This window comes from Melospiza georgiana, chromosome 1 (genome assembly GCF_028018845.1).
Source record: "Melospiza georgiana isolate bMelGeo1 chromosome 1, bMelGeo1.pri, whole genome shotgun sequence".
NCBI classification, from domain to species: domain Eukaryota; kingdom Metazoa; phylum Chordata; class Aves; order Passeriformes; family Passerellidae; genus Melospiza; species Melospiza georgiana.
Genome location: NC_080430.1, coordinates 46,748,574 through 46,765,620, shown reverse-complemented (window position 1 = coordinate 46,765,620; position 17,047 = coordinate 46,748,574). Strand labels below are relative to the sequence as shown.

At 35.3% G+C, this 17,047-nt stretch overlaps 1 protein-coding gene across 2 annotated transcripts in view; it reads right to left on the bottom strand.

Annotated features, from left to right (window-relative positions):
* The window catches only part of BBS9 (Bardet-Biedl syndrome 9), a 286,254-nt gene that overhangs the window by 141,058 nt on the left and 128,149 nt on the right, over positions 1-17,047 (bottom strand). For both annotated transcript variants that reach the window (XM_058024837.1, XM_058024846.1), the window contains one exon: positions 790-1,012. In XM_058024837.1, the coding sequence (XP_057880820.1) occupies positions 790-1,012 (223 nt within the window). The remainder of the gene's footprint in view (positions 1-789; positions 1,013-17,047) is intronic.

The window sequence follows — 17,047 nt, the reverse complement described above, 5'->3', positions numbered from 1 at the left end:
GTTCACTAAGTCTACCTATCTCACTGGAGGAAAACAGCAGGAAGAAAACGTCTTGCAACAGTACAAAGATGCTAAACTCCAGACTCTACAGAAAGAATGTAACTTTGCTCCCACTATAACTAAAAAGTCAGAATACAGAAAAGGACATTAATAAAACTTCCCTTAAAAATAGTAATCCCTTGACAGTCGTGTAAATTATTGTGAAATCTTGCTCACATTCTTATTCTATATGGGAAATAATAGATACTCAAATTAGTTTCATCTTCAATTTCATGTTTTCTGTGAGATACCACACAGCTAACTAGTACTTTCTAAAGTTACAGTTTTTTTATTTAGTGTTATTATTACTTCATTATTTATCATATGGATATGCCATAAAGCCACTAATACAAATACATTCATTTCTTTATCAAGAAAACAGGACTTTTCACTCCTCCTTTTTCCATCACATTAGAAACATACACATGCAGATTCACATGCACACAACCAATTGAAAAGTGCAAAGAAATAAGTGATAAGAATTTTCAGTATAAAAGTGACCATCTGTGTTTCATTTGCTACATTACTGTGCATATTGTGTAAGAGCAATAGTAAGTGTTGAATAGAATAAGAAAACGTGAAATTATCTTATTACCGAAGTCATTCTACTTGTCAGTGACACCAACAGTGTTTAGTTCCCACACTCAATGGAAAACAAACTGCCAAGAAAATAAAACATGCATAATTTTTAGCTTTAACATGCAAATAAATACTTTGGATTCTGAACATTCATGAGCTTCATGTCTTTACCTGGCATGGCAGCAGCTGGCTGAGCGGCCGAGTCCGTACTCAATGAAAGGCGACCACCTTTGGCCAGTCTATCACAGAAGAGGGTGATGTTCTTCTTCAGTCTGCTGGTATCTTTGGGCATGGACAACTGGCTGCTGAGAGTCAGGGCCTGCTCCTTGGAGCTCTTTGATAAACAAGTTCTTAATAAGTAAGAGACTGCAGCATCCACAGTTTCTTCCCAACCCTGCATTAGAGAAAAGGAAATTAAATAAAATTAGGTGAACTGCATTATGATATATCATATTAAAAATAAGGTAACAAATCATGGACTGAGAATTTTCAAACCAAACTGGTACATAAAATATGGTTTTGGGGTTAATGAGCCATGACCCATTAACCCGTTAAGTTTCATGACCCAGCTTAATGAAGTTGGGCCACAAAAATCCAACTTCAACTTGTACAAGCAAAAGTTGAAAAAATAAACTTGTTCCAATATTGAGGTTGGAGAAATCTAATTTCTTTAGTAACAATGTATGGACAGTATGAAATAGAACAGCTAAATTCAGTTGTTGCATTACTAACTGAAAACTAGAAGTTCCTGGTTGTGTCATTTGAAATTAAGAACAGAATGAAGATGTAAACAAAAGCACAATATGTAGTATATAATATTAGGATGATGAGACATCAAGGCCAGGAAAAAAAAATACAGATCCAATTATACATTCCTTGGACTCACAAAGAGTTGCATAATATGCCAATAGCAGAGAACACCATGACTGCAACACAAAGGTAAAGATATTCAGTACCCATTTATCAGATCAATTAACCCTAAGTTATGAGCACACATGTGTCAGTGCCGTGATGAACAGGGACTTTGATTTCAGCAGAGTGTCAAGCAGTAAATATTTATGAAAAGACCAGCTTAGTAATCACTTCCAGTTAAAACAAATTACAGTTGGAAAAAGCAAGTAAGTTTCTTTTCAATATGCACCTTGAATAGCATATTTAAAAGTTAGCTTTGAATCTGTAATCTATACTGTGGTTTTACCCAAACAAATCAAAGGCATTCCTTTAAGTAAGAATTCTGGATAGAAGTCTTTGTGACAAGGTTATTAGGTTAATGCATAAGATCTAATACATTATATCTATCTCATTTTTGCAGTATGACATGCAGATTGACTCCTCTTGATATTCTGGAATCTTAAATTACACTCTGATGAGCCTATGTGATTAATCCACAGCATCTATAATCAATGAATTGCAAGACAGTCACAAAGTTTTCTCATGTCTTTTCATTACAATCTTACAGAGCTTGGATAGAGTTAGCAACTAATACAAAGGGCTTGGTGACCTGCTAACTTCATGACTCACAACATCTCTTAGTATTCAGCCACCTGTAAGCAAGTTCCATGTATGTGCTGCCTACATGCACAGGAAAGTATATTTAACCACTGCAGTATTAGTGTCTGCTCTCTCAATGCTCCTGATTGGCTGTGACTTATTTTGGCAAGTTTAGTGACTTTAGAAATTCTGACATGACAATCTGGAATCACTCACCTCTATTTGCTGCTAAACTAGCAGAAGGTAACACCAAGCTTGCTCTTTATGAGGCGAGTACTCAGAAAAGAAAACTCAGAATCTTTTAGGTTTTAAGCTCTTTCTTATGATATTTTCTACTTGATTGAAAACACTAAGCTGAACAGCAAAATTGCCTACATATACAAATTTCCATGACTCAGTAAGAGTAATGTTTGAAAGAATGACAACATCAACCCTGACATAGCCCCCTGAGCAAGTAAGGTTTATGGGTTTCTTCAATTAAATACATCATGGCTTTTTGTGAAGGACACTACTTTTATCACAGAAAATCAAAGGCCACCATCCTGATCTTGTTAAACTCCTAAGAACAGATCCAGGGCCAATGCTTAATAGTGGTCAAGTACATCAGTGAGACCTCACAGTCATATGCACTTCATCATTGTCCAAACATTCTCTATACTGAGTGTCCTGGAAATGTGATGTGTGTGTGTATAACATGTTTACACTTTGTAAAGGAACAGGAACACCTAGTGAGGTTTTCTTAGTCAGCATTTGCTTTTCTGACTTCAGAAAAATAACATTAACCCCTTATCTTATCTGGATTTGCGCCCCATAAAAATCCATAAACTAGAACAAAAACTACGTAAATCAGAAAAAATATGCCAATCAATCAATCAGTGCTGTAGTAGCTTAACATTTTGCAAATATTCTAGAAAGAGTCCATTAGAATGCAATGCATCCAGTGACCTGTGATGGTGACAGGAAATCATCCATTCTGCAGCCAATTTAAAGAGGTTAATGAGCTGGTAAATGCTGTCTACATTCCCACATACTGGGCAATGAAATTTAATATGTACAAAGTACCAAAAACAGCCAAGCCAGCCACTCCTAATTATACTACAAATCATGAAAAATAAGAACAACATAAACATAGGAATCTTAAATTTCACTCAAAGACAAAGAAACACATGATTAACTGTTGTCAGCATACAGTAGCTCAGGAGCTGGCCAATATGTCTCTCCAAATAAGTTGTAAAAATGCAGGCAAAAGCATTTAAATGAAAGCACTGACTTACACACTAACAAAAGTCAGGAAATTAAAAGTGGCTAGTATTCTGTCCTTGGCTCACACAGGTATGTTTTACTTTATACCACAGCCTTAACATTTTCCAACCCTTGTTCTTGTATTTCATTTCCATGTAAAACTGGTTTCTCAGTAGACCATAAAACTATCTTCCCCAATTCAAGGTCTGTTGACCTAGTAAGTCCAGTCAAATCCAAAGCAGCCTTTATGATTAATGAAAGAGTACACAAAGGCTACCTCTAAATGAAAAAAGACTTGTTGGAAAACTGTTAAGGTGATTTTGTACAACTAAGAATTAATGGCTGCAAATAAGACTGCATTTGTCAGCAATTTGTATTGGTGCAAAGGGAGAATTGAAGAACAAGAAAAATTCTTCACATGTTAAAAAAGCTGAGAGATGTTTGAAAATGAAAGTATCCTCATCTATAGCCCATACTGCAGAATTTTCTACTACCACAGTTGCAATATTCACCAATGGATTTCTGTGTAGAATTCTGCATATTTAAGGACCAAAAGTAACACCTTCAACAGGTGTGTGATGCCAGTAATCCATCATTCTATGGCCAACAAGCATTGCCATGACTGCAACAATAAATGCCAGACTCACAGAAAGATGCATTATTAAATCATCCAAAATCTTTGTGTAATTGAAATAGATAAGAAAGATATTTAATTCATCCATTTTACTGTTTCACAGGGAAAGGTTGGGCTTCATGTTTTGCACAGACACACTATTATTTTTCTCTTTTAGGTAATAGGTAGAGATTGGCACTTTCTTGAAACCAAATCAAATACACTGCAGGAGTCTGAAGACCAAATGCAGATTCATGATACTAGCATGGCTAATATAGATATCATTAGTGATCTGTACAAATTGCCACAAAGGATCCTCAGATGTCATGACATATCTTAGTGTGACCATAATTATACATTCAAACTCACTTTGGCATAAGGCTTCATCCAGAATACCTTGTTTGTAGCCTGACACTTAGCTGCAACATTCCACTCCCCAAGAGTTTAGCTGGTTAAAAACAAGGTCAACTAGACAGAGATAGGGGCAGGATGTGAGGGAAGGATTTCCATATTGTTGTTGTTAAGACACATAGAACACGTATAGGTAGGGAGAAGTCTGATAGGGCTCTGTTGTCAGATTTAGTGGGTTTACTCATAAGGTGTACCTTCTTAACACATTTATACAGGTAGTATATTTCAGAGATCTACAAATGAAATCTATTTGTCTTAAGTACAAATAAATCATTCTAATAGCATATCAGTCAAACTTGAACAAGATTCCTAAGTTGTATGCATAAGCCAGACAAGTATTTCATTGTGCACCTTTTATTTTAATAGCCTTTATCTTTATTAATAATACTCCTAAGGCAACAGCCATTTTCTGAGCTGCCTATGATGTAATCTGTCCTGGAGTGACAATCAAGGCAGTTCTGAAAGAATTCAAACACAGTGTGAAACATACTGCATAAACTATGCAAAATTGGTGCCAGCCAAATGATGGGAATTCTTACAGCTGTTCACTCAAGAATTTGCCTGGCTATATCTTATTTCTTTATTTTAGACACAACAGCGATTTCATCAGTTTTCAAAAATGCTAGAATACTTGGAAGTTCACAATATTAATTACAACCTCGGCATTTATGCTTATCTCAAGCACCAGAGGTTTCTGTATCTGAAAGCATTGTTTATGCTAATTCACAAGAAACACCAGCCATATGCCTTTCAGCACTCTGCTTTTACAGCAATTAAAAAAAAATATCTTATTCTTACATATACAAACCAGCAATCCACTAATCCATGGCTACTGACCTGGTAGTATCCAATACAGGCACAGACCATCAGCAAATTTGGCCAGGAATTTACTGTGGTACCAGTCTTCCTAACTCATATTCTTCAAGCATATTCTATATTTCTAACTTATTTATTTGTCTCAAAGAGAAGATAATAGCCACGGAAGCCACAAACTAGGCATGCAACATCTGCCTGTGCTGTCAGAAATGGAAATGACAAACCTCCCTCGTTAGTGTTCCTGAAAAATTATGGCTAAAAAAGAATTGATAAACTCTTCAGGAGACCTTTTGGAAAGCAACAGAATAAAAGAAAAGGCAAACCAATAGTCTCAATATCTATTCAGGACTCGGAAAAAATGCACCAAAATAGTACTGAAGTCTTAATGTATTACATTTGAACAGCGCCAAGAGACAGTATATTTTTTAAGAAAAGGATTGCTAAGAAAAAATTTTTCTTCGTTGAAGAATTAACCTTGTAACAATATAAAGCCAGTTTTGGTTAATGTAATGCATTAGAATCACCAGCCACAGACTATCTGGAACATTTTACAATTCATTTCTGCATTAAAAAGCTATAAAGTGCCTAAGAAGGACATTTGCATTGAGCACACAATAGAAAAATCACAGCTGAAGGTCTTACATTAAACCTGCTTTCTCTAGTCATATCTTTTTTTAAGTCATTTATGATGCATAACGTTCATAATATTAACTTATTTGATTTTGACTCCTACTGCCAATTAAAGAAATTCAGTTCTAATACAAATTCATAGACTGATGAAAATTATATCAAAGTGAGGATATATTTGAACATCTCAGACAAAGTAAGAGCCAGAATAACAAAAAAAAAAAAGAAAATTAGTATGATACATAGTTCTAGAAAAATATTTCAAAACCATAGATGAATCAATTTCACTGTAAATTATGGAAACCATCCTTATTTGTGAGCTGGTACTCTGAAGTCAACCGGTCACAGCATATGCCATAGCATACGTCACAGTTGAGATGGCCACAATACACGGAGTATCACCATGCAACTTCAGAAGGCTTTAAGCATTCCCCCAAACACAGTAACACCAAACCAAATCAGAAGGCTTCAAGCATCTGCCCATGCAGAGCAACATCACTTCAGAAGGCTGCAAGTGTCTGCCCTTCTTGTTCCTCATCAGAACCTTTTATACCATTACCTTTGATGCATTGCACCTGTGTGCCCTCTGCTCCCTTTGGTGGTTGGTCAGTGCACCTGGGCACTCCCTGGCTCATTGCTGCCAATGCTGCTCACCTGACCCACACAGCTGCAGCCCACTGGGGATGAGGCTCGGCCACAGCCCCACTCCCAAATACCACAAACTGCACCCACAGCAACCTACTCTGAAGAGCTTTTTAGGGACATTTAAATCTTATTAAGGGTTTGGACTTAGAAAATTTGCCTACTCCAAACAAATTACAAACTACTTGAAACATCAGAAATAAAAGCCAAACAAGGGACAAAAGAAAATTCAAATCCCAGAGAAATACAAGGTAAAATCTTGATAACTCTGCCCACAATATGAGCAATCAAGCTCTGTAGGGATCCTGGCACAACAGATATGTAAAGTAAAAGCTTAAACAGTCTGTGAAGAGCAACAAATAAAAGACTACAGAAAGGAATCAAGATTGTACAGGAAACTGTATGAGATCTGTTTACAATATTTATCAAACAGGTCATAGTATAGCAAAACAGATCTGTACAGAGTTATTTAATATTAAGTATTTATGCCAGCAACTATTTTCCAGCTACTTAAGAATATCTAATTCAAATATTAGTCTTTTACATTTTGAGGTTAATAGACTGCAAAAATCAGATTTAGCAAGAATCCATTGTGAATAAAGTGGGTTAATTTAAAAGTCTGTCACAGACACACTTGTAATTCCAGCACAGCTGCGCTGTAATTGCCAGTCATAACAGAAACCGCAGCTTTATCTGTTCAATGCAGAAATATTTATTTAATAGGAACTCTCCAGCAGCATAAACTACTCTCTACAAGAACTTTTCATTTTGAGTCCTACTTGGTAAACATATATTGATAGCCTATGATAGCCTTTTTCTCACTTCACATGAGAAAAATCTCTATGACAGATTCTTTCCTGGAAAGTAGAATTGTCATTTAAAAGTTTCTCTGGTATTTTTGTCAGTTCACAAATGACCAAATGCTTCTGCATTAAATATAAATATAGCTTTTGGAGGATTCTATTCTATGGACACTTAACTTTAAAACAAGATTTGCCAAACTCTCCTTCTATAGTGTCTTCAGATATGGGAAAAAAGTTAAAAATGCATATGGCTTAGTAATCAAAGTAGTGTTCTTAAAATTATCTTTTACAATAGGCAGTATTTTCTCATTTAGGAACGCTGCTCCTAAACTAATCTAATGGAAAAATCAAACTGTAGAATAAAAATATTTAAAGCAGTGGGTGTTTTAGAAATCTAGCAAAGCGAGCATCTATAAAAAAGGTTCTGAAAGCTGCATGCATGAGAATTATGACCTCTATCTTTTGTGATTTTAATTAATTTTTCAAGTCAAATTCTGAGCAAAGTCCTGCTCACAGAAACAGGTTATGGTTATCAGCAGTTGTAGGGTTTTCTGTATTAATGAAACAACTGGTAACATGATTAAAGAGTGTAAGAAAGCAAAACCTGTAAGAAAGCCAAACTCTGTGTGGGGATCATAGTTTAATATTTCTAACACTGCTTAACTCTTAGATGCTTTTGAGATTAGTAATTTACTCTCAGGAAAGTGCATGCTTGACAAAAAAAAATATATACCAGGATGAATATAGATGATGGTTCCATTAGCTCCTCCATTAAAATTTAACCTCTGTATACTGCAGCCAAATTTCCATATGGGCTGCACCCTTTTGCATTTGATGTTCTTCATTTGCACAGAAAGACTTTCAAAATTAGATTAGATCAGTAGATTTCTTCTTGACAAGTAATGAGTCTGTGTTACTCAACTCTTCTTTCAAATTGTCTCATATCTCAAAATTGGAGCAATACAGAGTGTTCCCTGACAACTCGTTTGTTGGGGTTTTTTCCTTGACAACTGTGGTCATTTAAGAATGGGTAAGAGGCAAGGAAAAGGGCATATTTTTTCAAAAGATAAATTTTAACTATCTAATTGTACAGTTATTCATCTAGTAATGCTTATTTGTTGTAATATTAATGCATCCTGTCTGGAATAGTGAAAGTTCATACTTTTCATAGGTTTCTGTAGACACTATTGCCCAATCCTGGATTTTTGAGATTTTTTCATCTTAATTTTCTTTCTACCTTGACTTCTTATGACCACTGGCCCTTTCTGGGAACTGAATGAAATAAACTGATGAAATAAACTCTTGCAAACACTACATGAATGGAATGGCATGACTTCGCTTGTTGCCAGCTTCAGAAGTCTGTTGTTTTGATTTTTAGCACCGAAATCATCTAACACTTCATCTTTCTTTTCTTTAATAACTTTTCACCAGTTAGTTAGGAAAACTGAGGTGTTGTTTGGGTCTTGCAGAGGTTGTCTACAGGCAAGAAAACATACCAAGAGTTGTGCATCTTGCTAAGAAGTGCTACACATCCAGGAATAGGTTTGCCATACATTAACTTTACAATTAGGATCAGTGAGATAACTTTAAGTATGGGGAAAAGGAATCAGACCTTGTTACATTCAGCCTGGAGTAAAAAAGTAGAAAAAACATATGCTAATACAAGGTTATTGAAATTCTCATTGCATCCCAGCCCATTCTCCATTTTTATAACACTGATATTCTTGGAGAGGAACTTTTCATCTTTCACTATATCTCTTGTTAGGTTATTAATACAATATGCTATGAAATACTGACAAATGAGATTGTGTTTTTAAAACCTGTGAAATATGGAAGCACACACACTAAAATATATGAGACCTGAAAAAAAAAACTCGTTATAAAGTTTGCTTCCTATTTAAATTCTCACATTACTTTAGATCTACACACCACTATCTTTTAACTCAGTTGTGTTACTTCAAATTGTGGCATTTCTATTCTCCCAAAATGCACGGGTGAGGACAAAGAGGACAGTGGTAAACTGGACTTGCATGTTTACTTGGATAGACAACTTTTAAATTTATTCTAGGGGTTTTTTTCCATACAACAGTATCTGAAGCAAAGTTCATTAACTCCTCCACTGTTTGTACAGACTTGATTTATAAGCTGTTTTACTTTTGAGGTATCTAAACCATATTTTCAGCTTTATTAAACTTTCACTTCATTGAAAAAGCCAGGAGATGATGAAGGACATAAAATACGCAATCTTTATGTTCCTTTAATCTGGTCTAATTTAATGGAAGTCTCTCACTATCTGTGCAAATGTAAGAGAATACTGGTATATCATTCTTAATCTAGAAATTAAGACAAAGCATCTTGCCATTAACTAAAAGGAAAAAAATCCATCTGAAAAAAATGACTGCTCTAAAATCATGATTTAAAAAAGTGAGTTTTTTTCTGGGATCTTGTAACAAGATGAAAAATTCATACGATGTCTTCTGTATGATATCCCTATTTACCTACCTCTGTCTATCTGTGTGATATGATATCTTTGTAAATTCCAGTAGACAGATTATACAACAGCACACCATGTGAACAATAGCTATAGGTTATCTAGTAATGACCAAGAAATGCTACATGATTGCAAGTTAGAACCAAGAACAACCATCAACAACTTCAGAACCAAAAGCAGTCTCACCACAACTGGTTCCCTCCACTTCTCCCAAAACCAAAGATAACTTGGTGATTTGATCTTCATACACCCTCTCAGAAACATTACTGACCATGAGATCAAAGGGGAATGATGAATATTGCTGTGTATCATTGGCACATGTTCAATATAAATAGAGAGCTTCACAAAATTATTAGGAGGTATGGTTAGATACAATGCTACTAACATAGCACTACAGTATTTATAATAAAAGTGTCATAGTTTTGAACTGATGCCAGACAATCAGAAAGTAAAACCAACAATAAATATGCAATTTTTAATTCTATAAACCCTGCCCTATTAGAAAATATAAAGGTCATACTCCAAGGAAGAGGAAACAGATATGTTTTTTCAGTATATAAGCAATTCCATCAGAATTTTACAGTCAATCATAAATCCCATTGCCTTTGCAATATGCTAGTACAGTACTGATCAATACACAGAATCATAGAATGGTTCAGGTTGGAAGGGACTTTCAGGACCCTCCAATTCCATAGGCAGGGACACCTTCCACCAGACCAGGTTGCTCAAAGCCCCGTCCAAGCTGGCCTTGAGCACTTCCATGGATGGGGGATACACAATCTGTTCCAGAGCAGCACCACCCTTCTAGCAAAGAATTTTTTCCTAGTATCTAACCTAACCCTACTCTCCTCCAATCTAAGGCCATTCCCCTTTGACCTAACACTACATGCCCTTGTGAAAAATCCCTCTCTATCCTGCTTGTAAACCCTTTTACTGGAAGGCTGCATAGCAATAGTCTGAGGATCTTTCAATTAGGACAAAATATCAAGGGAATTCTTCACTGACAATAAACTTCTTTACAAGAAAAAAGAAAAGAAAAGCAAAAGAAAGAGTCACTGATTATATATATTGACCCTTTGCTGAACAACATTTCTGTACTCACTGTAATGCATCACTCTTGTCATTAAGCAGTTTAAATGACAACTGATCTGCACTCCTGGTATGCACCACATACTCAGTAATTACTATGACCCTAAAATGGCTCTTTGTACCTGAACTAGACAGATCACCCTAACAAAGAGAAAGTTTAGAGGTCCCCATTACAATATTACATACAGAAAGATGTCTGATAAAAGAAGCTTATTTAATTTATTAAACAAAGAGTACATCTCTTGCAACTGCAGTACTTCACAGGATATACAATTATTTCAAAAGATGGTGATATATGCTGGAAGCAAACTAATCAAAGCAGAACACAGTTCTGCCTTGACTAATTTACACCAAGAAATAAGATTCCTAAGTAGGTCTCTGCTTACATCAGACACAGTGCACTGAAGATTAACTTCAGGGTCTCCAATACCAGCAGAAAAAAATCAGTGCTCAAGTTAAAATTAATTCTCAAAACTTTTAAATCAAAATACATATAACCAATAGATATGTAGATTCTAATAGATTCTCCATTAGCATAAGCTTTTTACCAAGGCTGAATGCTTGTTCTGACCTTGATACAATTTTCAGGGAATACAACTAAACAAGACAAGAATACAATTCTTTCTGTCCTTTGAACTTTGACAATTCATAATGCATACCATAATGCATACTATTTCTGCATAATTTTGTTTAAATCAATTTTATGCCATCTGGAAAAAATAGAGAAAGCTTTATTTTTTGAAAACCATTACTATTGCCAACCACCAGAAGCAAGCCTGTTAACAAAATAGAATCTTACAGCCCCTTCTTATTAAACACCAGAAAAAAAGCAAATGATAAAAAATTTGAAAATACAATTGGGCATAGCTTCTTTTGATAATCTTTTTAAGTGGAAAGCATCAGATAAACATATATTATAAATTTTTAGTAATCTATAAAAGCTTCCAATAGATCACATTAAGCCCTTCTTTCTCAGACCAAGATAATATTGGCACTTTTCTATTCTGCTCAGAGAATTCACTGTGAGGAATTACATGAGTTTGGCTACAAATGAAGATCACTAGGTAGTGGTGCAATGTGTCTTCAACTTACTACTGCTGCCATAACCCACTGTCTTCTCAGTAAATAAAATTAACAGCATGAAGAGAATGGTTACCAGACACTTTAAGGAACTGTGATAGTGCTGGCAGTAGTGGTAAGACCACCTCTATGGTCTTCAAATTTCCTCTTTTGTCCAAGTTACTTAACATTTCATCTTTTGTGTTTAGACATTCCAACACTGTCAAATAATCAATGAGTTTGAAACTCTGCTTTTAAGGATAACAAAAGTAGAAACAGTTGCAATAAATTAGTGGCTTTACAACCACATCCACCTACTCATACTAAAAGCAACTGAGGGAGCTGGGGTTGTTTAAGCTGGAGAAAAGGACATTCAGGGGAGACCTTACCACACTCTTCACCTCCCTGAAAAGAGATTGTAGCCAGGTGGGAGGTAGCCTCTTGTCTTGCACAACCAGCAACAGGACAAGACAATATCTCAAGCTGCACCAGAGGAGGTTCAGGTTGGACATCAGAATGGGCTGCCCAGGGAAGTGGTGGAGTCCCCATCCCTGGAAGTGTTCAGGAAATTACTGGATGTGACAAAGGTTGGAGTCCAGGATCTTGCAAGTCTTTTCCAACCTTAATGCTTCTATGACTCTAGTTATCTCTGGTATACTCTGGTCCTCTTGAAAGCAGGCTATCACTGACTTTCATATCAAAACACACTATGAAAGAATGTTTGAGGTACTTGAACCATTGTCTTTTACCTCTCTTATTGTCCAGCTGGATCACATACACACACATGAGCAAAGGGCATCAGCACGAACCAGGCACCACTACTCAATTTTTAATCTTTCTCCCTAATACAGGCCTTTGCTACTCTTCCTTGGGCAGGGAATCTCATTTCTTCACCTTCTTCCCCTCACTTGACAAACTTATGTTACCCTGAACCAAACTAAACTTCAGGCTGAGACTGATCTTTTTTATTGAAAAATTATGGGGCTTATTGGGCAAAGCAGAAAGCACCTTCCTTTTATTTTAGTGATTAAGGGTTTAAAGCTTATTAGCTTTTTGCCCCCATTTCTTTTAGACTTAGATGGTTCACTGTACCAGAAGAGTCTTTCTGGATCATTCTGTTTCATGGTATTGACTCAAATAGGAGGAAGACTTATCTATTAGTTTTTATCATTAAAAAATGTTACTGAATGTCATTTAATGTAATTTTCCAAGTTGGATAAAAGGCAACAAATTTCATGTGTTTTTCTCTCTAAAACCACTTATCTGCAGATGTATTATCCACCTTGTTTCTAAAAAGAAGGAGGGGAATAATGTATCTGCTGTAAACTAGTCTGTTCACAAAAATAAAGAATACAACCATATGTAAAACTGGCTTCAAGTTATCCATCCTCACGGCCCACTGCCTTGTGGTGGTTTTGAGGGATTTTGTTGGTTTATTGGGTTTGGAGTGAGGGTTTTTTGTTACATTTAAGAAATTTTAACTAAAAGATAATTAGTACTAGCCTATAGCAAACAAGAAAATATTAAATATTTCAGCCTATTTTTAAATATTTCCTTTTGGTACACAGTTGGAACTTTGCATTTAAGAAGTAGTTACAATGACAAGTGGAATATAGAAAATCTAAGGCACAAAAAACTAATTCCAGATTATTTGTATGGCAATCAAGAGCTAGGTTGGAATAATAACAAGAATTAAAGTGACACTTCCCAATAAATTCTAAAAATTAGAGTTCATAAAAATTACTCTTGCCAAAGATACAATTATTAGCTCAAAGCTTTAAAAGCAGAGGACAGCAATGGAAAATTCAAAGAAAATTTTTTCTAATGTCAGTCATGACAGAATTAATCCTGCTGGAATTACAGAAATAACCTTACCTTTGATTTTTAATCCTTTACTGAGTTTAATCTCAGTAAAGGATTCTTTCCACAAAATGGTATTTTTTACATTCCTCAAGAACTGTAGAGTAAAACCCATTTGCTATCATGCATAAAACCTAGCAGGCTATCTAGTCTTTCCCAAATGATTTTTTCTTTCTTTTTTGTGGATTACATTCAGATCATCTTCTTACAGTAAGCAGAGACATTTGACAGTAACTCCTGTGACTTTTACAGGCACTTCAGGAGTGTTTTCTGACACCATTTCTTTTTCATCACTGCCTTAAAGTACATTTTTCAACTTTATCTCTTTATTTAATCAACACTGTGAAGTGGTAAATTCGTAGTCCCTAAAGTAAGTTAATTACTGTAAATCATAGAGTCAATTAAAATATGCATTTCATCCTCAGGCATATTTTTCTTTCAAATTACAACTTCAATAAAATCCTAAGATCTAATACAGACATTTACTTGGTTAGTATGACTCCAAACATAAATAAAGAGAGATGGAAATGTACTTCCTCAACACTGGTTTATAGCTGTTACTGTTAACTATAGTAACACAAATGTGACTACAACAAGCAAGGAATGATTCTGAGCAATGAAGCACTTGTATGTAATTATTTGGTAACAACAGGAGAACTAGGAAAACATTTACTCTTCAGTAAAGTTGCTGCTGATGGCTGTATTTCTAAGGGCCCTCCATCAGTCTTAAAGTCAGAATGTTTGTATTGACAGACATATTCTCCCTTTGTAATGTGTTAAACAAAGAAAGCATTAATACCTTAACCATCAGGCATATGAGCCATCAGTCAATCCAGACACCATCCAACCATTATACCAAAACTACCCCATGTAGCATGAACCCTTTGAACCCTTTAAATTAGCCTGGACAAATTCCCTCCTCTCCCAAACGGATTTCCTATTGTAAACATATACTTTATCACAAACTCAGCATTTTTCAAATCTTTTTCTATCCAGAAAACTCAGCTTGGTAAAGGATAATCACTGAAAAACACCCCTTAGGAATACGAGGGGTTTTTTTGTTTCAGACTTTATAGTACTTCAAATTGCTGTCAGTCCCTGTTACAAGCTAATAACAAATATGTTAGTCTAGCAGAACAGTGACCAACTCTCCATGTAACAAAATCTCTAGTACTTTTTAACATCATTAACAAATCATGGATTCTTTTGTCTCCAAAAGTGCCCTAAAGTGTTTTACTACCATATATTTCAACAGATAGAAAAATACAGAACTCAAAACCAGTATACATGTGAAAGTATAGTTTGCATACAGCTGTAACACTATGCTCTGAAATAGTATTAATATATACTTCTATATTTTAACTATGGATTTTATTTTAGTGCCACAGTAACAAGGTACATTGGGCAAAACTGCAGCTAACTTCCCTGCAACTACTTTTCTTCAGTTTTGACATCAATTTTGAGTGGCTTCATTATCAGAAGAATTAGCTCATTTACCCCGAGAGAGATCTCGTTATATTTCTGATGTTATACTTCTACAACTGTGCATCATTCATGAAAGAATCACTGAAAAAGAGGAATGTCCTTGTATTTCCAACTCTGAACAACCCGCTTAGTCAGTTTTATCAAAGCAATGCTATCTAGGTGTTAGTTAGAAATTTACTGCCAGAAACAAAACATGATACCAAATATCTGTTATTCATATAAAATATGCAAGTTTGCAGTATTTCTTCCACTATATCATTGCAGACAAGAAAACCCAAATTTTATATGTTCTTAGACAAAAGCTTACAGCAAGAGAAACCATTTAGCAGTCTGAGAAAAAAATGGTGACACAATGAGAACAGAGAATGCCACTTTCACATTTGCTAAATATCTAACTGAAGTGATTGCCAGGTCTAGAAAACAAGATACAATCTGTTCTAAATGAAATGGCATGTATGAGAATAATGTTGATGTTATGGTAAAAGAGGCATTTCTTTTTATGTTAACAGTGTTTTCCAAACATTTCCCTTTTTTTAAGAAAACACTTCCATAGTTTAATGCTCACAAGGCAGAAAATGTTCTGGAGATGTAGACTGCATCCAAACTGTCTTCTAACACATTCCCTCCAAATAAAAATACAACAAACCATTGTGCAGAATTGTTTGAAGAGTAAATAAAAATTCTTCAGAGTATTTTCTTTCACCAGTGTTCTACTTCACTGCTTACAAGGAAACCTGAATACTAGCTAGAAGCTTCTGTCTGTAAATATCATTGGTATGTCAGAAGATTTCCCCATTCCCTGCCTAAGCTTCTTAAATTACATTCAGATTTCTGTGGTACCATAACAACTTCAATATGGCAAGTAATTCAGTATCTTGTAAAGGTTTTGTTTCTATTTCCACCTCCAGTTGTTGGTTTACATTTTTCATCCTGACTGCTCTGCAGGATATACATCCTTACAATGCTTATGTGAAGTCTTGCAGCTTCAACATGGAACATTGTTAACCACCACGTTAAAACCACACTGATATATAGGCTGAAGCAAAATCCTGCATTACAGGATACAACAAATGGTACTATACTTCATCAAAACGTGCAGCTAAGCAACCCAATTCCTGATGGCAAAATAAAAATTAGTCACGTAAAAAAATGTTTGTTTGGGCTTTTAGGAGATTCATAGGAACTTTCTTTGAATTCAGTTCATGGGAATGCACGTTCCTCAGTTTCAAAGCTTGATTTTCCAAGTTTAAATGAGGACTAAATCCAAAACAAATCTCAACAAAACTGTTTTGCTTTGCCTGGTATGAGTCAATATCACATAAAATGCCAAAACACTTTTTGCCCCCCAGGTGGAAATGGCAGAAGATCCTAGATTCACTTGGAACCCAGTGCAAGTTTTCTAAAAGACCACAAACCATTCTAAGTATTCCAGGTATGCACCAAAATCTGGATTCACTGTACATTGGCAAAAACCCTGTGCAGAGCATGAAAATTAAAATTAATGTGTACCTAAGATAATTGTTGAAACTAACTGGGGATGAACTCTTAATTAAGTTGAGAACATTCTTTAATTCAACTAAGGCAGTGTTTAGCTGTGGACCTTAGGTGTGGATATAAACAGCATTACTTGTGTTCACAGACCAATCTCCAGATTTTATACACAATCTCACCTGGTCACACTCATTAAATCAAAACAGAATTAGCATGACATCCACAGAATGCAGAATGGAGCACAAGGAAATTGTCTATTCACAGTATTTTGCTGACATAAGTTTCATCCCTTATATAAACCACTGTAAA